The sequence below is a fragment of the Lontra canadensis genome, unplaced genomic scaffold (assembly GCF_010015895.1).
Source record: "Lontra canadensis isolate GAN:19392208 unplaced genomic scaffold, GSC_riverotter_1.0 scaffold17, whole genome shotgun sequence".
NCBI classification, from domain to species: domain Eukaryota; kingdom Metazoa; phylum Chordata; class Mammalia; order Carnivora; family Mustelidae; genus Lontra; species Lontra canadensis.
The window spans coordinates 13,240,042-13,263,255 of record NW_022631011.1 but is presented as its reverse complement, the minus strand read 5'-3'; the positions used below and the strand labels follow the sequence as shown (position 1 = coordinate 13,263,255).

Below are 23,214 nucleotides of genomic sequence, written 5' to 3'. Positions count from 1 at the left end.
GTGAGATGTATATTGTGTAATTCACCTATGGCTGCCTTCATTTTGAAGGCTGGCAAGACACTCATTTGGATAGTGGTGGTGGAAAATGAATGAAACTGACAACGTTTGGTCTTTCTGGAAAGGCGGATTAGAGATAGTTTATGTTTCTGTATCAATATGCTATGTTAGCCAGCATGAAGTCACAAGAGTGCCAATAAGTTTGCATAAGTAAGTATAGGACAAATACAATTATATTCTTATACAGAGATACACGTAAGTAGTTTTCTGTTTAATCTATCTAAAGACATGAAGAAAGCCAGAGAATAAAAAAATGTAAAACAAGCTAGAATCTCTTAGTAGGGATGCAGAACAACAAAAAACAATAAACCTGGCATTTATGTTATTGGGAAGTAATTCCTAATTCACTGATAGCAAATATTGCACATATGTACTGATACATGGTAAAATGTGTAAAGATTAGAATTTTCAACTTGTCTTGGAAAACTGGCACTGGGTAAGGCCCAGTCAGTACTATACTACTGTACTATGTATAGCCGTCACTGCAATCACCATTATTTATTATAGTTATTATAGCTAATATCTTTGTATTAATTTCCTTCTATGAACTTTTTGTACCTTATTTTTTGGCCCAGTACATATTAGTATCTCAGTAAACATTATTGAATGACTAGATAAATGAACTATATTATACTCATGTCCTGTTGACACAGGGCAGAGGAAATAGGTGGGCTGAACGTGAATAATTTTTATTTTGTTTAAGGATCTACTCCAGCCAAATGTTCTTAAATAGGTGGACTTTTTGGAGTATTATAGTTGGAAAGGCATTTTACATGTTTTCTCATTCTGTAGAGAAACATTTCACAATTCATTTTTACAACATAAAAACATAAAAATTTACCCATTTACATTTTGACTGAGAAAAATAATAAGGTTTCCAGTTCTTTAAATCCTAGTTTACAAAAGCATTTTACTGTATAATCTCTCTGTGTTGTATTCCAGTTTACTTGTAGGTTTTCCTTGGAAGACTAACAGAAATCTAAACTACCTGCTTTGCTGCCTTTATACACTTTGCTAAGCTGTGTTCTCACAACCCAGGAGATTAAAATGAAAAAAAAAAAAAAAAGTAAGACAGTTTCACAAGAAATAACTATAACTTGATTTTTAAAAAATACAGAGGATCTTCTTGGTTGCAGACAGATAAGAACACTTTAAAAGAAAGCTTAAAAGTAATAAATAAGAGGGGCGCCTGGGTGGCTCAGTGGGTTAGCATCTGCCTTAGGCTCAGGTCATGAACTCAGGGTCCTGGGATTCAGCCCTGCATCAGGCTCCCTGCTCAGTGGGGAGTCTGCTTCTCCCTCTCCCTCTTCCCCCACTTCTTCTGCCCTGCTCATGTATGCATATTCTCTCTCTCTGTCTCAAATAAATGAAATCTTAAAAACAAACAATAGTAAATAAGAATACAGTAGCAGCATTCAAATTACTTATCCCAAAGATTTTTAAAAAAGCAAAACAAATTTCCCATGTATTTCAATGGCTTCATTATGGAGAAGTACTCTATGTTTTAAATTGAAACACATTATACACTGTTCTCTCTTTAGATGAGACAGGCAAAGCTACTCAGTTTCATAGGGTTCATCCTTTCTTTGTCCTATGTTCCAAGTGCCATTCCTACTTCATACCTTTGCCAATATCAGGCCAACTTTCTCCCTCATAAACATTTCTTTCTTTCAATTTTTCCAGGAAGAAAGGAAAAAAGGGAGGGTGGGAGGGAGAGAGGAAGGAAGGAAGAGGAGGGCGGGAAAGCCTCCTGGAATAAAATGCTATGTTCACTTCTGAAACCTTCTTTCTTTGATCTCAGAGCAAACATTAGCCTGAGCATAGCCCTCAAGTGGAAATCAGTTCATTCATTCATATGCCATTACGTGCTGAAATCTGGACTCCCCCAATGAAGAAACCACGAGCTTAAATTTGAATAAAATGACATTCACGGAAGCTATCTGAAGTCTATGAAGGCCATCTATTCTTCCAAGCATCTGTGATCAAGTCAGCCCTTCAGAAGTATGTCCTTGGGGGTTCTTATGGATAACTATTAGGGCTATCATCTCAGGAGCCTATGAATATGCTATTGTTCATGGCAAAGGAGATTGCAGGTGTGATTTAAGGACAGAACGGGAGATGAAGGGGTGATTTTAGATTACCTAGGTGAGACAATCTAAACACATAAATTGTTAAAATTGGAGAATCTTTCTGGGCTGAAGTTCAGAGAATGTAAAGGAAGATATAGGACAAAATTAAAATGAAAGCAAGACTTGATCATCTCTTTTTCCCCATTTAAAGATGAAAGGAGGCTACAAGTCAAGGAATGCAAGGGCCTCTGGAAGGTAGAAATGGCCTTCTGTCCATAGCCAGAAGGAAAACAGGGACCTAGTTCCCACAACTACAGGAAACTGAATTCTGCCAGCAATCTGCAACTGATGCTTTTAGGGAGTCTCCCACCACTTGATTTTAACCCAGTGAGACTCACTCAAGACTTCTGACATACAGAGCTGTGAGAAAATAACTTAGTATTATTTTAAGCTTCTAAGTTCACATGAATTTATTAAGTCAGCAACATAAAATTACCATGGTGACTCAGGTATTGTGTTAGGTCCTAGATTTATAAAAATTAATAATACGTTCCATAAAAACTGTTTGATGATGGGAAATCAAGCATTGACTCTTCTTTGCAACAAGTTCATTAATAAATGAATTTTTAAAACTATTGAATAATTCACTCATTTTTGTATAAAGCATTTATTCTGTCAGTGTGTGAAGTAAGTTATAGCATGTGAACAACCACCCAAAAATCAATTCTAACATGATATAGACCACGCCATGAGCTCCCAACTAAATTTTTGCTTATGTTAACTGTACCAGATAGACTAGACTATTATCTCTATTTTGAAATATATTTATTCATTCACTTGACAATTTATTGATTATATATTAAAGGTCTATTATTAAGATAGTGAAGAAAATTTGATGGTTACATGTTTCTTCATAGTAATTAAATATAAACTTAAATATATTATGAATATCCTATTCTGTTAAGTACAAAACTCCCTAGTTCATAATTTTTAAATGCTTAACTTGTCTATTGATGGTTGATCATGCAGATGATTTTGAATTCAACTTACAATAATTAAAAAAAGCTCTTCTGTTAAAGACATCACTTGTGTGGGATAAATTACTAAAATCAAAACAAAACACAGCAAGTAAAAAGGACACCTCTGTTTATTACCTCTGTCTATTACCAAAAAAACTTTGTTTTTTTGTTTTTGTTTTTCTTTCCTTCTTAAAGCTGGTCTGGGTCTGTTTCTGCCTAAGTATTTCTGAGCTGTCTGTTGATATGGTAATGGAACAGTACTTCATTCCAGTGGCAGCCAGGTCCAGCTTGACCCCTCTTTCCACATCAGATACAGTTACTACAAGTAAGATTCAAGTATGGTTCAAGTATGGTGATTTATACACCACAGGTCATTATAACTTTTGACAGTCTAAGAAACTGTTGGGTGAGTAATTTCTTAAACTTTCAGAAATATTAACCAACTCTTACGAATATAAACAGATTACTAGATTTCTAAGATAATTATATAATTTTTATATCTATATACATGATACAAGGAGAATAAACTTGTCAAAACTGCTAAACCATCTAAATGGCAAAATATGTTTAAAGAAATTTTACTGTACTCTCTTAAATCTGGAATATATAGTCAATGCTCACCTAAATTCTGTTTTATTAAAAAATGCAAAATTTTTGCAGTTGGTATATATCCTTTATAAAAAGGTTGTGGCAAGTGTGTTTTCTATCCATTAAAATCTATGTTAATTACATTGATTTGTTTTCATTTTTTTTTTTTTATTGAGGGGCAACATAACTACATGAATACATAGTTTTTATTGAGGGGCAACATACCTACATGTAGGTAACATACCTACATGAATACATAGTTAAAAAGAATTTTTCTTTTTTAATAAATGAACATCCCTACATTACCAACACCTAGATGAAAATATAGAAAAAATAACCCTCACCCCAAAAGCTTCGCTCTTGTCCCTTTTCAGTTAATAATGAACCACACTCCCAACTCATAAGTTTTGCTTATTTTCAGTTGTCATATAATTATAATCCCACAGTGTATATACTTTTGAGTCTGGCATCCTTTGCTTATTACCAATTCTGTTAGATTCACCTACATTTTTCTGTGTAGCAACACTTCGTTCATTACATTGCTATATATTATTCCATTGTATGAATAAACTAGAGTTTATCCATTCCACTGTTAATGAATTTGTGTGGGGGAGCTATTATGAATAAAGTTGTTAACGTTTTGTACAAAACATTAACGTATTTTGGACACATACATACTAAATCTTGACATCTAGAAGTCAAATCATACATACATTCAACTCTAGTTTGATAGTGTCAGCATTTTTTAAATGAGTATACCAATTTATCTTCCCACCTGAGATATTTGAGAGTTCCTGTTACTCTACATTCTTATCTAATTTTTAAATTTCAGCTATTTAAATAAACATTTAGAGACAAGTCATGATAGTTTTAATTTGCATTTCTATGATTATTATAATGACTGCCTTTTCATATGTTTATTGCCCCTTTGTATAGCCCTTTTTGCGAAGTGATTTTTCAAGTGTTTGCCATTTTTTCTTAATTAAGCTGCCTATCTTTATTGTTCTGTTAGGGGTTCCTCATTTATTATGGATGAGAGAATTTTGCTGGGTAAGTGTATCCTAAGTAGTTTTTCTAACTGTGGCTTGTGTTTTCATTCTTTAACGGTGTCTTGATCAATGGAAGTTCTTAATTTTAAGACTACAGTTTATGAACATTTTCTTTCACGATTGATACTTGAATCTTATTTTAAACATCTTTAGCAACTCCAGAATAAAACAGATGTTCTCATATGTTTTTCTCTAAAAGCTTTATATACCTTTCACAATTACATATGTAGTGGAATTGATTTTTATATATGTTGTGAAATAAAAGGTCAAGATTATTTTTTAGTATAGATACTTAATCACTCATGTGTCATTTGTTGATTTTGTACCAGTTATTTTCCAATACATTCTCTTACACAATTTTGGTGGCATCTTCTTATAAATCAACAAGCCATGTTTACATTCTGGGTCTGTTTCTGGAACCTGTATTCTACTGTATTTCTCTCTTATTTTTGCACCAATAGCACACTTTCTTATACTGTAGCCTTATAGTAAATCTGGATATCTGGTAGTGTATGTCTCTAACTTTATCCTTCTTCAAGTATGTCTTCACTACACTTGACTTTTAGGGGGTCTCATACATTTCAGAATATTCATGCATCAAATTCCAAAAATTCTGCTTGAGTTTTTAATTTTGATTCCATTACACATATAAGTTAATTTGGAAGAATTCACATTCTTTAAAATTTGAAATTTCTAATTCATAAACTTAGTAGATCACTTCATTTGTTTAGAATATCTTTGATTTTTGTCAGAGATGTTTTGTAGTTTTCTGTGGAGAATACTGCTATATGTTTTGGTAGACACATACCTGGGCATTTGATGTTCAGCTATTCAATTATAAGTAGTATCCATTTAAGATCTTATCATTATTTATGGCTACTATATGGAGAGGCCATAAATCTTTGTTTATCTTCAATCCACTGACTCCAATTCATGAATTAATTTTAGCATTTATCTGTAGAATCCATTAGATTTTCAATGTATAAATAATGTTTTCAAATAATTGCAGCTTCTAAAGTCATTTTTTTCTCATGTTAAACAAGTTATTTCCTATTTCTGGTTTGTTAGTTACCATGAATGGTCTTTAAATTTCACAAATCTATTTAGATTATTATTTCTTTCCTTCCTTTACTGTTAATGTGATCATTTATATTTATAGATTTTTTTTTAAGGATGGAAATTGCTTTGGTTTGGGGTAGGTCAAACATCTTCTTGACCAATTTTGCATGTTATCAGTTAAAATTTCACATTTTACTTTCCTCCATGGATTATATGAAAAAATTATTTAGACACAATTAATATGAGGACAGCAGTTAGATACAATGGGAATGACAGGTCTCAAAGTCTATTGTGTATTAGCTGTGTATTACTATTATTCTCCTTTCATAAGATCAATAAAATTTGCCCCACTACCTAACATGATGGTTATAAAAATAAAATAACTGAGTGGAAGTGAAAATGTATGGTAAAGTATACAGAAGGACTAGTAATATAAAGTTCAAGTGGTCAATTATTACGTAGTTCATTATAGTTCCATTTAACAAAATTATAATGAAATATATAATTTTAATCTTTTTTCCTAGTACTTTTATTTTCCTTGAATGCTAAAGCTAGGTTGTCTACCACTTTTCTTCCCTAAAGCTATCCAGATTGCCAAAACTAACAAATGAGAAGGTTTCAAACCAATAAGTCTTTACCAAACTGTTGTATTAAATATATAAAACTATTCAGCTTTCATAAATCTGTAAATTATATATCAACATTTAAGTTGGATAATAAGCCTGGTATTTTTTATATTTTGATAAGACAAAAAAAAATCACAATTTTTATATGGCCTTAGTCTAAATGTAGCTTCCTAAAATGAGCTCTCTGGCTTTTACACACTCAGATCAGTACAAGCACAGTCTAAGTTTCTCTCCAGTTTTCTGTATAGGGAAAATGGACTACTAGCAAAATTCTCTGCCCCACTGTGTTAGGTAATGTTATATGCTGTATTTCTTTTTATTTTCAACCTTTGTGTTACCTAGGAAGAAAGAATAAGTGAAATAAAATTCAAAATAGAAGCTAGATGATCATGTCCAATTTAAACCTACTAATTATATTCAAAAGTTAAGTTCCCTCTGAAAAAATTAGTTACAAATTTCTCTTTGGAGTTTTCTTTCTCCTTTATTTTCCAGCTACATAACTTATATTCATTCATTCATTCATTCATTCATTTGCCCGGGGATGGAATTCTGGAGTAGATTATGTTTTCCTGAAAGATAAAGTGAAGAGCTCAGCAGAAGAGGGTACAACAGCAGAGTCACACTGGCTGTCTACTACAAGTTTCACTTTGTTAGCTTTCATAGCCAGTTAGCTTTAATGTTGGGTTCATCATATGAATTGGGGGAACAAGATCAGCACTTGGGCTCCAAACGTCTTCCCTATTATTATCGCTCCATTTGTTTTGGTGATTATTCTGTACCCTACCACAAGTACTTATGGCCAGGACAAACAGAAGATGATGGGGAATTCCTGCATTTCTACAGAGAAAAAAACATGAACATCAAAGAAAATCCATGCTGATTAAAAGGCACACCTATTATAAATGAAATAACCAAGCCGTGGGCCTAAGTTGACGATGACAGACCCTCGTGAATTCTATTCATAAAAACCAAGGGTTTAAAAAAGTTGTTTTTTTTGTTTTGTTTTGTTTTTAATAAAAATAAAATCATGGTCTTTGATGAGAAACCTCTGTTTATAAGAAAATTCCTTAAAACCCAACTCTACCTAAGCATTTCTTTTTCATTCTCCATGGAATATCAAAATACAAAAGAAAACCCACACTCAACAAGATTAAATGTCTGGTGGGAGGAAGCCACAATGAATTAAATTACAGTTTAGTCTTCCTGAACATTAAAATTTTAAGGAAATTATTTTATACTCTTGTGCACACTGAATTGTTTTGTGCAAATTATCTGTTAAAAATCAACAACCTCTGATAATTTTAAAACACATTTACCTTTAAAGTTAACAACGTGTATATTTTTTTTGTTGGACTTTGATGTTTTTGGAAAGAGACTTAATGACTTGTCAGTGGCATGACATTTCTTAAATAATTTTAGAATAAGCTGGGGTAAAATTCCTAAATAAATAAAAACTTCAAAATTGGTAAGAAAATAATTTGTGAGGATAAAACCTATCTTGAAATGGTCACAACTACCTACCAGATCTTACCCAGATGAAATTCATTACTTTGAAATTCAACATCTTGGCAAAGTCTTCATCACTAATTAAAATAATAGCAATGGAAGAGTATCTGCAATTACTCTGTTTAGGATAAAATTACAAGGGCTATAAATCTCCAAGCTTCAGGGCATAAACTGATCACCAGCTGGGGTGAGAAAGAAATGTCTACCTATTGTGTAGTTTTGCAAAATTAGGTACATTATATGTTTTACTCCCTCAGAAACATCTGGCACAGGCTACTATCTGAGATGCTTTTGGGCTGAATGCAAGGGACACTACTGGTTAAGTTATAGAAATTGCATGATTCCACACATATATAAAACCTAAAATTCAAGGCTTGCTAAAGGAATGCTGAATTCTTCATCTTAATGTCATTGGTTAAAATTCTTTCCAGGCTAGTGATTATAGATGTCAGGTAGAACATGAGAAATTAAAAAGTATTCAAATTTTTGTGTTAGTCCCTTTGTCATAAAACAGAGCCAACATCATTATAGACAAGACTTGGTAGTTTCCAGAGGGAATTTTTTTTTTTCTTTTTAAATAGAAAGCAATTGGACTTTGAACTATTAGGGGAGATTGACAAAGGAGAAAAGTGAGTGCAGCAAATGATTTTCTATGATAGCGCCTTTCCCACCCCCATCTTTGCTACTCAAATGAAGAGGTTGGTTTATTTCTAGGCAAAATAGATGTAAACCTTCATGAGACAAGAAATGGAGGATCCCTTCTCTCTTTTAATAGACAAGGTGAAAAGAAGGAAGAGGGGGGGAAATTCCAGATACCAGAGAATGTCTGCAGCACACGGTTCTGCCTCTGTCCTGGGAATGGTGTCCAACAGGGACCCTAGTGGTCCAGATCACCATGTGATCTGGAGCCAAGCATATGTGAGAAGATACCTTGGGGGCTGGAAGAGAGAGAGTCCAGTAAGTGAGAAGAACATTGAAATGAAAATTGGACACTGAATTCCAAAATCATTACTTAATAGTTAATAAGCACTTAGTGTTTATTAATCGGTTACTAATTAATGGTGGATAGCTACATTTACTGATCTGTCCCTAAGTTAAAGGAGGCCTCAGAAAAATCCAGAAGCAGAATATGAGGAAAATAGCTTTTTACCATTTTCAACTATCTTCCATCAAATTTCTAAAACACAAACTTGGCAATATGTGGGCTAAATGGAACATGGCAACAGTTGCTTATGCATATATATAATTTAAATGCCTGTAGGATAGTATCTTTCCAATTCATCCTAATCCCTGATGCTCCTTAATTACTTAGTCCCAGTGTTTTTATATCTGGAAATTGCACTCACAGACGGACAGCAAAAGCATTAGTGTTTACAAATATTAGTATAAAAGTATCATGTTTCAATACAGTTCTATTTTATATAATTTCCTTTATTGCAATGTACTATATCCAGAATTTGTTACAGCTTTATTGCAAGAAAATCCTACAAAAAATTCATTTTCAACATATTTTTTCCCCATTAGGAATAATAGTAATAGCAAGTTTTAAAGCTCCTGTTTCTCATAATCTGATCACCTTAATAGTCTGTGAAAAACTCCCCAAATTTTGAATTTTTCTTCAGCCACAAAGCCTACAATAGAATTCTGATTAAAATGTGTATAGTTACTGGACAGAGATTGTATTTATCTCCATACATATCTCTGCAAGGCTACATTTGTGTAGTTTGGCAATTTTTTTCCTACTACACTCCATTGCTGATCGTTCATAGTTCATTACAGACATCAGGTCAGTTCCTCCTGAATTTCTATGTACTTTCAAGGAATCAGTGATTCTGTATCAGTCTAGGTACTTTCTCGATTTACTTTGAGAGAAATCTGCTAATAACTATTCTTTAGGGTTAGTGCATTCTAAGTAGTCATAATATAAATGATAGCCATAATATTGCAAATGAAATGATTTTTAAAACTTGTGGTTTATTTTGGCAAATTAATGCCAATCTCAAGTGGAATTTGAGATTATTTTCAGCTTGAAAGGGTTTTTTTGTTTTGTTTTAATTTAAATTCCAGTTAGATAACATATAGTGCAATATTAGTTTTGGGTGTACAATGTAGTGATTCAACACTTCTATATAACACCTGGTGCTCATCACAAGTGCATTCCTTAAATGCCATCACCTATTTAACCCATCCTCTCATCCCCACCCCTCTGGCAACCATCAGTTTGCTCTCTATAGTTAAGAGACTGTTTCTTGGTTTGAAATAGAAAATGATACAATTTTCCTAATGTTTTCTGAAACTTACTATTCAAGGAATTGCCACAGTTTGTTAGTCATCACTGAGACAATTAGGATTTGTGAATCATTAACCTAGGGTCTGCCACACAGCTTCTTGAAAGCCAGGGTGTTTCTGCAAAGCTGAGCTATTACAGAGGTGGTTTTACCTTTCTAAATCTCAACTCACCTCTGGGGATTCCAGGAAATTTGGGAGATTAGGATCACAACTCTGATGGCTAAACCTATTCCACTCTAGTGCTGTTAAGGACATCTGCTTTAGAAGGAAAATCAAGGATCCAAAGACTACTTGAAAAATTTAAGACAGGAATGGTTTCAATTAATTTTCTAGAAGTAAAATTGTAGATAGTTAGTGGAGTGGCATTGTATTATTTCTGTATTGCTGCATAACAAATCACCACAAATTTAGCAGCTTAACACAACAGCCATTTATTATTTCACAGTTCTGATGGTCAGAAGTTCAGGAATGGCCAATTTAGATTCTTTGTTCAGTATTTCATATTCAAGATGTCAACTAGTCTGAGTTCTTCTCTGGAGACTCCACTAGAGCAATATTCCCTTCCCAGCACCCTCAGGTTATTGGTAGAATTTATTTCCTGTGACTCTGTGACTGAGCTCCTTGTTTCTTTATTGGCCATTAGCCAGGCATTGCTGTTGGCTCGTAAGAGACTCACTCAATTCCTTACCATGTGCCCCCTTATAGTTTCCAGTCAGCAATGAAGAATTTCCTGTCTAAAACCTTCTAATACTTCAAATCTCCTTTTCCAGGAAAAGCCTAGTCCCTTTTAGGGCTCACATGATTAGGTCAGACTCACCCAGGATAATCTCCTTTTCTTAAAATCAACTGATTTGGGACCTTAATTAATTAAATCTGCCGAAATCCCTCACAACAGCACCTACACTAGTGTTAATTGAGTAACTGAAAGAAGTTGTGAGTCATGGGAATCTTGAGTTCAATCAGCAAAATAGAACCACCAGGATAGCTGGATGGACAGACAGACAGGTATAGATTTATTACAAGTAACTGGCCCACACTGTTGTGGAGGTTGGCTAAGCAAATCCAAAATCTGTAATCAGGAGAGGACAGAAACTATGGGCTAAGACTGTTGTCCACAGCTAGAATTTCTTCTGCCTCTCAGGTCACACTTGCAGTCTCATGGGAAATGATGGGGTCCAAGACACACTACCCCAAAATATGGCTCTTTGGCATCCTGAGTAATTTTAAGCTGAGGATGTTTGAGAAAATAGCAGAAGCGTTTCTCTCCTAAAATAAGTTATAAAACGTTGTGAGATGTGCCCTCCCTATACCCAGAGGAAAGGAGCAACCTCATCTCCAAAGACAAAGAAACACTGAGAAGAATCTGAATAAATAGGCCTTGCTAAGTTTTCCTCAGTTTATTATACTTACATCATACTCTTTGACCTATTAATATTTCCACATCATATCAACTCTACATCAAACCTAGCATAAAAATACTCAGATTTAACTGTTTTGTTTGTTTTGGTTTTCTTTTCCTTATGAAGGCTCTTGTGTAACACAAAATTTACATTAGATAAATTTGTATGATTTTCTCCTGTTAATATGTCTATTAATTTTCAGATTCAGCCAGGGACCCTAAGAAGATCAAGGAAAGTAACCACCTCACCCTCCCCAACCCGCTACAGGAGCTCCTACAACTAATTGATTGAGGAAACAAAACAAAGCAAACAACAAACAAAAAAAAAAACCTTAGGCCTGGTTTACAAATGATCTTGACATGTAAGCACCACCTGAAAGTGTACTGCTGCAGCACTGTAGTACCTTTCATGAAGGTAGAAGAAGTCGTAAATAAAAGTGGTGAAAGAAAACTCTCCTTTAAAAAGAACTTCCTTCTGAGTAGTATATGTAGTTGTTCATTTAGTCTGAAAGGAGAAATTGCCAGAGTCTATATCAATAGCATGAGTCTATATCAATTCATTGGCTGTGGCTAATGGTTTGGCTGAGGGTCATGGACTTATTAGAAAGAATATGATAGTAAAATTAGTAAAAAGAATGTCTAGGGGAAAAGGTTGTATAGATAGACCTCTCTGGGCAAAACAAAACAAACAAAAAACAAAACCCAAACATGAATATTTGTGAATGTTTACCAAAGGGTGACCTCAGCAAAGAAAGATTTTAAATTCAAGTGGCTAGGATGAACCGTTCAATGGATTATGAGTTAGCCTCTTTCCCCAGTCACTCTATTGGGTTTCATTAGTGTCCACTGAGTTCATGAGAAAAGTAGCCATGGTGATTATGGTAATTAATGGAATGGAAATTATACATGGACTCAGCAACATTTTCTTACACTCACCACGGCTAAGCTGGCTACAGCCACTGCTGAGTGCCGAAAGCACCAGCAGCACAGAGCAACAGTGAGGCTCCAAAATGGTACCATTCACAGGGTGAACAGCTAGCTACCTGATGGCAAGCTAATTTACATTAGCCTACTTTGTTTTTATGGAATAGATGCTTACTATGGTTATAGTACATATAACCTGCAAAACACCTCAGATTTCGATATGGTCGTTTGCCTGGTGGTTATGGTTTATTGACAAACCTTCATTCCTAAAGTGTGTAGGCCACTCATTCCTAGCTGACTTGGGCTGCTGAAGTTTTCCACTGAGTTTAATTACAGGACATTAGAATACGAAGAGATACCCTTGAGGATCTCCTGTATTACAGATTCTTCATTGCCCATTGTGTAGTAGCACCCGATTTCCCCTTGGTAGTCAGGATCAATCACCCCAACCACAGCAGTAGGCTTGTCTAATATTAGAGACTTTCAGAATGTCTTACACACTATCAAAGTATTCCACATGGCATCGTTTCTTACCAACAAACTCATTTCACAGCAATTGAAATTTACTAATGGGCTCAGGCTTATGGAATCTAATGGTCTTATCATGTTCCTTATCATTCTGAAACAGCCATCTGATAAAATGGTGGAATGGCCTTTTGAAGACTCAGTTATCACACCAACTAGGTGGCAATGCTTTGTGGGGCTGAGGCAATGTCCTTCAGGATGAAGTATCTGCTCTAAATCAGCATTCGATATGTGGCACTATTTCTCCCATACACAGGATTCCCTGGTGCATGAATCAAGGGATGAAAATGTAAATTGCTCCACTACACCTAATGTCCCATTAACAAAAGTTCTGCTTTTCATCACATGTTTTTGGCTCTGCTGATACAGAGATCTTAGATCCAAAGGTAAGAATCTTTCACCAGCGAACTATTATTCCACTGAACTAGAAGTTGAGACTTTCACAAGGCTATTTTGGGCTCCTCATGCTAAATCAACAAGCAAAAATGGGAATTACTGTTCTGGCTGGGTGATTTATTCTGACTGCCAAGGAGAAATTGTCTTGCTGCTATATAATGGGAGTAATGAGGAATATGTCTGAAACACAGGTAATTCTCTAGGCATCTTTTATTACTTCCATGTCCTATGATTAAAGTCAATTGAAAATTATCACAACTCAATTTAGGCAGGACTGCTAATAGCCCACACTCTTCAAGAATGAAGGTTTGGGCCAACCCACTAGGTAAAAAACCATGACCAGATGAGATGCTTGTTGAGGATATAAGGAATACGAAATGGGTAGTAGAGGAAGATAGCCATATCATATGACCATGTGACCAATTGTAGACATAAAGACTGCAGCAGTTATCAGCATGTCTTTTTTATTTGACTTGATTATGTTTGGTTTATGCTTTACCCTAATATTTTTGGTTTGCTCCTCTTATCTTATCCTCTAATCATTTAACATGATGGATAGCTTTATTATCCCAGTATTTAAATTATAGGATGTCAAGGGAGAGGAGTGAATTATCACCCAAGAGCTTCGTATCCTCTTCTGGGGAAAAGGTTAGCATATTTTCAGATGTATGTAGGAGAGTTGTATCATTGTGGGAAGAAATAAGACTTAGTTTTCATCTTTATTTGGAGATTAAGTATGATCTAGAAAGATGTTAGGTGTCTACTTGACAAAGGGTGGACTGTGTTGGTGTTTTTGATGTGTCAACTTGGCTAGGCTTCATTCCCCACTTTTTCATTCAGACAGTAATCTAGGTGTTGCTGTGAAGGGATTGTGCAGATGTGATTAAATCCTTTAATCAGTTAATTTTAAGTAAGGCAGTTATCCCGGATAATCTGGGTGAGTCTGACTTAATCATTTGGAAGGACCTGGAAAAAGGGTTAAGCCTTTCCAAGGAGTAGAGATGGGGAGTGGCAGGCAGAGTGCAATGGGCAGATATGGGCAGAGGAAAGATGCAGAGAGAAGCAGAGAAGAAATTCCCTTCTGTATACTTCAGCTTGTGCCCTAGGATTCCAGCCTGCCTACAATCTATTGTTCCGGATTAACTGCCTTACAAATTTTGGATTTATTCAGTTAGTCTCCATAATAGTGTAAGTCAATTCTTTATAATAAATGAATGAATAAATACATATACATATACATATAAATATCTATCTCTCTGCATATATAGATATGAAAATGGACACAGACATAGATATAGATATCCTAGTGGTTCTGCTTTTCTGTTTGAACCGCAACTAATACAGCAGCCATTTTAGAATTCTAGCTAATGAGGGCTTTTTTGGAATGTAAGAAGATACCATAGTAATCATCAGAATTAGAATAGAAAGACCTAGGCTTAAGATGAGGTGCTACCACAACAAGTATCACAATATTGGGAAAATCACTCAACCTAAGCTTCACTTGTCTCTTCTCTATTTCAAGGACCACAGAGTTGTGAGCATCACATGAGAAAAATAAATATGTTAAGTATCTTGTATACTTTAAAATACTACAAAAATTTTACTATTTTGGCTAAGAATGCCTGCATTTATTTGTGTTACTCTCCTCACTGGGCAGAACTAAAATGGAAGTCGATTTGAATTTGGAGGAAGTCTCTGGCATAGAAATGGGCTGCTCAAGTACGGATTAACTGTTGCATTGTAGTTTAGAATATAAGACCAGAAACATTGATATCTAACCTCGTGGGGAGGCAAAAGGTAGGATATCCTTGAAATTACTGGTGCAGAATTTTTATGATTTTCATTATATTTCATATCTATTTTACCTTCAAAACATGCATAATGCTGTTAGTAAAATGAGATCATCTATGTAAAGGTAAGAACATACAAGAAAAAAAACTCTTATACTCACACCACCTAGAGAAGTTACATAAAGATTACCTACCATTTCCTCATATGTGAGATTATATTCTTCTGAGGAACTAAAAACTAATGGACAATAAATGAACAACAATGAAACTAATACTGAATTCTATTTCTAGAGTTCTGTTATTGACCCAAAAAAGTTGAATGAACCCACTCTGAGTATCTACAGCTAATGATGGTGTATGCCTGGCTCTTTAACAACTCTAATTATGTTGTTATTCTGCCTTGGTTTTTAGGTGACTTTGCTGTTTTCTTTCAGGTGAGTTTTTTTTTTTTTTCTTTCCAACTTTTTTTCTTTTTTTAAGATTTTATTTAATTATTTGACAGAGGGAGACAGAATGAGAGAGGGAGCAGAAGAAGGGGGAGTAGGAGAAGGAGAAGCAGGCTTCCTGCCGAGCAGGGAGCCTGATGCGGGGCTCGATGGGGGGCTCGATCCCAGGATCCTGAGATCATGACCTGAGCAAAAGGCAGAAGCTTAAGGACTGAGACACCCAGGCGCCTCATCTTTCCAACTTTTATTTAAATTCCAGTTAGTTAACACAGTGTACTATTAGTTTCAGGTGTAGAATTTAGTGATTCATCACTTACATACAACATCCAGTGCTCATCACAACAAGTGCTGGTGAGTTTCAATGTACTATGAAATAGTCCTTCAAACAATCTAACATATTTGTAATTAAATTTCTCATAGACACGGTCTGTGGAAAGAACTTCCATTCTGGGTTTACTGGAACACAAAGAACTAAGAGTACATGCTAAAGTTTGAGTTCTGTGATCCAGAATATAGATCCTAGTCTCTGAAAATTTAACCAAGAATGCATAGGGCATCACTGGGTATCATCTTGATTTTAAGTATTACTTTGGGTATAGTTCCAAAGTTTCACTTTTATCGTAGTTGACACTTAGAAGGCTTAATTAAGCAAATTCTAATTTAAATTAAAATTTTATTTTGATCACTAAAACAAAACTTTCCAAGTAATTATCAGAATTTTGTTCAGGAAGCATTATCTTTTTAATTGCTATATCTGTAAGGAATTTTAATTCAATTATCACTCAAAACCTTTGGTAACAGTCCTCAGGAAAAATGATATATTATTAAAATATCTGAGCTAAATATGCTGGGGAAAAATCATTAACTTCCTAAAGGTATTAGGAAATTTCTGACTAGGACAAGTTCCCAACAAGTTCCATTCCCTCTTTGAGATGTGCTTTTGAAATTGTTAAACTATGATACAATACAGAAGGAGACAGAGATTGGTACCCATGTTGTAGGATTTCTGATATATGATAAAAATAGGCAAGATCTAGAAACTAGATAATATGGTCTCAAGAACATTCCATGTCGGACTTAAAGATAAAAAGATATAGATTCTCTCGACTTTGCCCGATGTACACAACCCTCAAAATGACTATTATATAGTGTTAGGAAGCCAAGAACATCCCATTTTAACAACCTTTTGAAAATAATTTATGTAATAACTCTAAACATTAGAATTCTATGATTCATATATTCACTTTTTTTCCTGTGTTTACCAAAAATATGCATTCCTATTAAGATTTGGAGTCCCATTTAGTTTAAATGACTAGAACTCTATGTGATAATTTGGCATACAGAAACTTGAATTTCCCATATTTAAGTCACTTCCAGTCCAAATATCAATTAGTTATGTTTATGCTGTCTAAAGATCAAGATGATTTTAATAAAATTAGTTGCATGGTTTTTTCGAAGTTAGCATAAAATATGTAATCAGTCCACTTGCATATAACTTCAATAAACACATTTGAAAAGAAAAGTGGGGTATTTAAATACTAAAAATTAACACAAAAACACAGAAGTATGCTTTCATGGTTTCATTTATAACCAACTAATTGGGTATAAGATTCATTCTTAAAATAATCCTGTTTGCTTGGGTATGCCAAGACAATAGTACTAAATGGAGAGGTAAGATGTTTAAATTCATTTGTACAAAATGAAGGATATAAAGTTCTTTATTAAGTGATTTGAAATGCTCTAAATGCACACTTTTCAGCTTCCTTCAAGCACATATGTCAAATTCAAGTTTACACTGCAAATTCTCTTACTGTTACAACCAGCATGTTCTAACCACATCATTTAAAAGATTAAGAAATAGAAGAAATAGAAGAAATAGAAGGAAAAAAATAGCAAAAGCAACAAAAGGAATGAAGGGTAGAGATTTTAAAAACTGAGAAAAAAGAACATTTCTGAGGAATCCTTCATTAAGCGCAGAAGGACCAATTTTCAAATAAGACAACTTTGAATCTTAGATGTTTTTCACTCTTTTTAAATAACATGTCTCAATCCTTGCGTATAGTTATAGTTGGTGTCAAATTCTATCAGGTTTGAGAAGACTTGGCCAGTTTGGGAGCTAAGGGAATACATTATCCCAGGCTGCAAAGGGTTTCATAAAAAGGTTGACGGAAATAGAAATCCAACACTGGTTAAGAAAATCAGCAAATAAATTATAAAAACTGTCCATTTGCCTGTCCCTTTTAATCTTAATGTCGTATTCAAACTATTGGGCATGTAACTGAATATCTCAACTGTACCTGAAGAAATAATGGAGCGTGTCTCTGCAGTAAAACAGAATGGCACTAAACTGATGAGTTTAACCCAGCAGAAAGAGCGGCTGTAAACATGACAAATGCCTGCTATTGATTTCAGGTTTAATTACTCTGTGCAGCACTGACAAAGCCCATCAGATGTTGTTGTGAAGTGTAAATGGAACAGACTACACTTCACTGCCCATAGGAAACTGATGGTGTCTGCAGTTTGCATTGTTTACTTTATCCTCCGTAAACTTCAGCCTTGATCAAATTAACAAGTGCTACTAACCTCCAACAAACTACAATGCACTATGGTTTTACAGCAACAGCCTTGGAACAACAGTTCAGCAGCGTCTCATTGATAACAAATGTCAGTCTAATGGCTGCTGGTGAACCTTACAGCCCAGGACCTGCAAATCCTGACTCTGGGGCCACCGGGATCTCTTTCTGCAGGTCTGATGTGAAAGGGAAGGGAAAGATGACTTTTTCCACTGCACATCATGGTGGTGCCAATAAACAGCTGGTACCATACAGTCTTCCCCAATGAGCTCCTAAATTATTCAGTTCCTGGTTTCCAATATTACTTTTGAAAGAACATTTTTGAGTAATTATAATTAACTTTAGGTTAATTGCTTTCTAGCTCTTCCTTTCCCCCCTCTCTCTTCAGGTATATAAATTATTTGTATCTTTTTTTATTCAATTCAACTTTTCCAAGTAGTGATTTCCTACTTGTTACAGAAAGATATTTCTGAAAAAGTTAGTAATTCATAATACTTGGAAAAGAACATTTTCCTTAACTTGGAGGTCACTCAATTGACTTATTATTTGCTTTTCTCTACAAAGGCTACGTCAGAATTTCATCATCAAAGAATCAACAGAATGCACTAAATGTTTATGTTTTCCAAGTTTCATTCAAATAGCTAAAACAATTAAATAAGATATCTGTAAGTATTTGCCTTGGCCTCAGGATCTACCAAAGTCAGAAGGAGATCTCTGAGACATCCTCCTCATGGCTGCCTTAATTCATACATCATAGTCAGCTGAACTCTCTTACCTCCACCTACCCACATGTGCTTGATGCTGGTGTTGATGCTAATGTTCAGCACCTGTTGCCAGGATATTTTCCCCCAGTTCTTGGCAATGCCTGGCACAGAAGTGGGCATCCATTTCCCAGTTTACACTGCTGGCTGGCAGCTTCAATTTCTCATCCTACATTTGTAATCTATTGAATCATTGCAATCTCTCATTTTGTCCTAGTCTTGCATAATAGAATATACTTCAGACAAGAATAAAAACTAGGAGTTATGACATATAAAGGTTTTTGAAATAAATTATAAAACATTTGATGCCAATCGAGCAAATTCTTAATGCTAGATTTCTAACAGAAGATTTCTGGCCTCAGGTTGTTTTTTTGTTGTTGTTTTTTTTTTTTTTTTAAATTATTTATTTATTTGATAGAGAGAGAGAAGGTGCACAAGTAGGCAGAGCAGCAAGCAGAGGGAGAGGAAGAAGCAGGCTCTCCACTGAGCAGGGAGCCCAATGTGGGACTAGATCCAAGGATCCGGGGATTGTGGTACAATAATCAGTTACTTAATTGGGTTCAAAGTCTAGTTTAATAATAATGAAAGAATATTGACTATAATCTTAAAAAATACCTAAATTATCCCATATGTGCCTGATCATTTATCAAGAAATCAAGTGGTGCAAGTTCTTTTCCTAAAAATGTCTTTTTATATCCTTAAGTTAGAGAAAACTACAGAGTTCATCCATTTAGTCAAAAATATTTATTGAGTATTTCCTCTGGCTGCTAGGTGCTAATGGTGAAGAAAACAGATCTTACCTCCTCCAAGGGGGAAAAAAATAAAAATAAATTACTCAAATAATTGTATAGTTGGTATTGTAATGATGGCTATACAGGAAAGTTAAAAGGAGCAACAGGAATCTGAAAAGAGGCACCTGCTTTAGACTGAGAGGCTAGGAAGACTTCTCTGAGCCCAAGACATTAAAGAAGAGACATGGGAGTGGGAAGAGTGGGAGGTACCCAGGAGAGAGAGCTGGATGCGGAAAAGCTATGAGGTGATAGCCTGACACGACTGAGGCTGAAAGAAGCCTAATATGTCTGGAACCCAGTGAACTACATGGATAATGGCTAAGATATGGCTGGGGAGGTACACAGTAGCTGGGTCAGAGAGGCCAAGTGAAGAATTTTAGGCTCCATGCTAAATTTTAGGCTTCCCATGCTAGGGAAGCCACTGAAACGTGTTTAGCACTAAAGGATCAGATAGAAGTTTTTGTTTTGGGTGTGGTTTTTTTGTTGTTTGTTTGGCTTAGGTTCCTGCAGGCTGCTTTGTAAGGAACAGCCCCAGGTCAACAGTAGATAAGTGTAAATGCAGGAAGCAGGAAGCCAATGAAATAGTTCAAGCAAATGAAGACGGAGGCTTGGTTTGGAAGGTAGCGGTAGAGATGGAGTCCAGATAGTGCGGACAAGGCATCAGAAGACTGACAAACAAAACAAACCCAAACCCTCTCTATCTAGGCATTATTTATAAAATGTATTTAATATATATTAAATATATAACATTTATACTGAAGTTGTTTTGTTTTGTTTTTTTAAAGATTTATTTATTTGACAGAGATCACAAGTAGGCAGAGAGGCAGGCAGAGAGAGAGAGGAGGAAGCAGGGCTGAGCAGAGAGCCCGATGTGGGGCTCTATCCCAGGACGTTGATCCCAGAACCCTGAGAATATGACCTGAGCCAAAGGCAGAGGCTTAACCCACTGAGCCACCCAGGCGCCCCTTAAAGTTGTTTTTATTTTAGATTTCCTTACCAGTAGAGGTTGAATCTTCATTTATAGTTATTTAAAAAATAAGGTTTCAGGACACTCACTTTTCTGAATATATGTATTCTCTGTAGACTCCTTAAATATTAGTGGAGATCCCACTCAAATGACACTACAAATGGCAGAATATTGGAGTTGTGTTATTCTGGTTTAGTTAAAATTATGCTAAGTTCAGAAGCATTTCTAGATTTTATTCTTAAAGACCAAATCTCCACAACAGCTTGATATTTTTAACTGATTACTTTGTATTTTTTTCACACAAGTGAGAAAAATGAAATCTCTGATGTGGTCTACAAATTTAGTAGTCAGGGTTGGGGAGGACACCTCAAACCATCCTGTCTGCTTCAAATGTTATCTGAGCTGCCCTCAGTCACAGGCAATGGATGAAGGACTTGGAAGAATGAAACTGATGCCCACCTGAGGCAAAATGGAGGAGCTACAAGGCACTTGTCAAAGGTGCTCTACAACTTCCAACATTGATAAAAATAGGGCAATTATGAATTCCAAGTCAACTCATACTGATTTAGAAAAAACTTCCAGGCCTGGAATCCAGTCTGTTCCAAACTTAACAAGGAAGAAATGTGAATTTATTTTCTGATGATTAATAGGAAGAGAGTTTTCTACTTTTCTTAGCAAACCACTTGTATTCATTTACCCATTTCTTTCCATTAATACAAAAATAGCATCTTGTCTAGACTTTGAAATTGTTGATCCTTGGCATTTGAAGTGATAAAAAATAAATATGATTATTAGTAGAATCATATATCTCACTTTATAACTTTTTAATGCTTTCTAATTGATTATCAAACACCTGTGGACCAAATTAATCTATCAAAGATTCACCGACCCTGAAAGGGAAATTGAAATATTTGAAGGTCAAATAATAGGACGATTTGTAGGAAACCTAGAAGAGGTTTACCCACCAGGGAAAATTTTCTTAATAAAAGCATCCAATCATTCTCCCCCAAATGTTGAGCAACTACTACACAGAAGGCCCTGAACTAGTTGGGGCATCACTAGGGCAACAGGGTAGGTTTGAATCCAGAATCCCATCCTCAAACTGCTTATTTACAATACTAGACACATTAATTTAAAATTGCCCTTTTATTTAATTACTTTGCCTCAAACCTCTGAATCAAGATGTTCATGACCATGATTGAATAAAAGGTAAGGTCTCAGATGAAGCCTTGGAAACCACAATTTCTCTATATGGAGAAAATCAGTGACTAACATTTTGCTCTGCACCAGGGACTGCATCACATAATTTGTCACTGTCCAAATACAATTTTCTTTTTTTGTAATGAGTCAGTCACAAACCTCTGATTGCGCCATTTCAAATGCAAATAATTCTGTTCCAACTGCCTCTTTACATTAGCTAAATGAAGTCATCAGTAACCAAAATTGGAGAAAATCTTAACACAACTGCCGTAAACAACTTTTAAAGTTTTATATCCCATAAGAATGAAACCGTTATGAGATAGTTAAGATTCATTAGAGATACCCAACCCTGATATGACTCATATTCAAAAACAGTAATACTTTCCCCCATAACCAATAGTGGCCAGAGCAAATTATAATCAAAGATAGATTTCTTGGAGGGTGATGATACCATTAGATTTAAGGAATTAAAAATACATGAAACTTTTGAGTTAATGAACAGGGTCCTTAACTGCTCATTTAATTCAAACAGCTGTTTGTTAATGCCCTAAGCAGTGTCATAAACTGTGAAAATACTGTTGAGTGCAAGACACTAGTTAATGCTATAAAGCAACACATGCTCTAATATTAAAAGGATTTAATGGGATTAATAGAGAATAAAACATTAACTCCCTATTATGATGTTTTAGAACCCAAGGGCAAATTCTGGCTAAAAAGGACTCTGGTTCTAAAACCACAAAAAGTAAACTCCAGCACTGTACAGCAAATCATGGCAATTTTATGCCCTTGAAAAAAAGTGGAACCCTGATAAGATCACATCTGTTCCAATCACATACTGGATAAAATCACTGTTTACTAAAGTCCTAAATAACTAAAAATGTGGAACCCCAACAGGATCCCATCTGTTAATGCTACAACTTGGATATGGTCCCATTAGAAAAATTCCATATAATAATGTTCCAGCATAAAATAGTGTAGATTTTGGATTTCATTTCATCAATTTTGCCTATAGACTTATATGTTGATTTTCTGCAAATATACCATTATGTGATCTATAATGCATTTTTCCTATGGGTAGTTGCTATAATTTTAATAGATGAAAGCAAAACTGATTTGAAATAATAAATTTCAAGGTCTTTCTCCATGAATTTCAAGAATTTTAGCCAATTTCTGCTTGTAA

At 34.9% G+C, this 23,214-nt stretch overlaps 1 protein-coding gene across 5 annotated transcripts in view; it reads right to left on the bottom strand.

The window, feature by feature from the left end:
• Positions 1–23,214, bottom strand: part of CCDC178 (coiled-coil domain containing 178) — a 427,466-nt gene that overhangs the window by 155,753 nt on the left and 248,499 nt on the right. Inside the window, exon 19 of one of the 5 annotated variants that reach the window (XM_032859673.1) lies at positions 3,406–3,464. The exons of the other annotated variants lie outside the window; for them this stretch is intronic. Coding sequence (XP_032715564.1) covers positions 3,462–3,464 — 3 coding nt within the window. The 3' untranslated portion in view covers positions 3,406–3,461. Of the gene's footprint in view, positions 1–3,405; positions 3,465–23,214 lie in introns of those variants that run through there. 5 annotated transcript variants of the gene reach the window in all.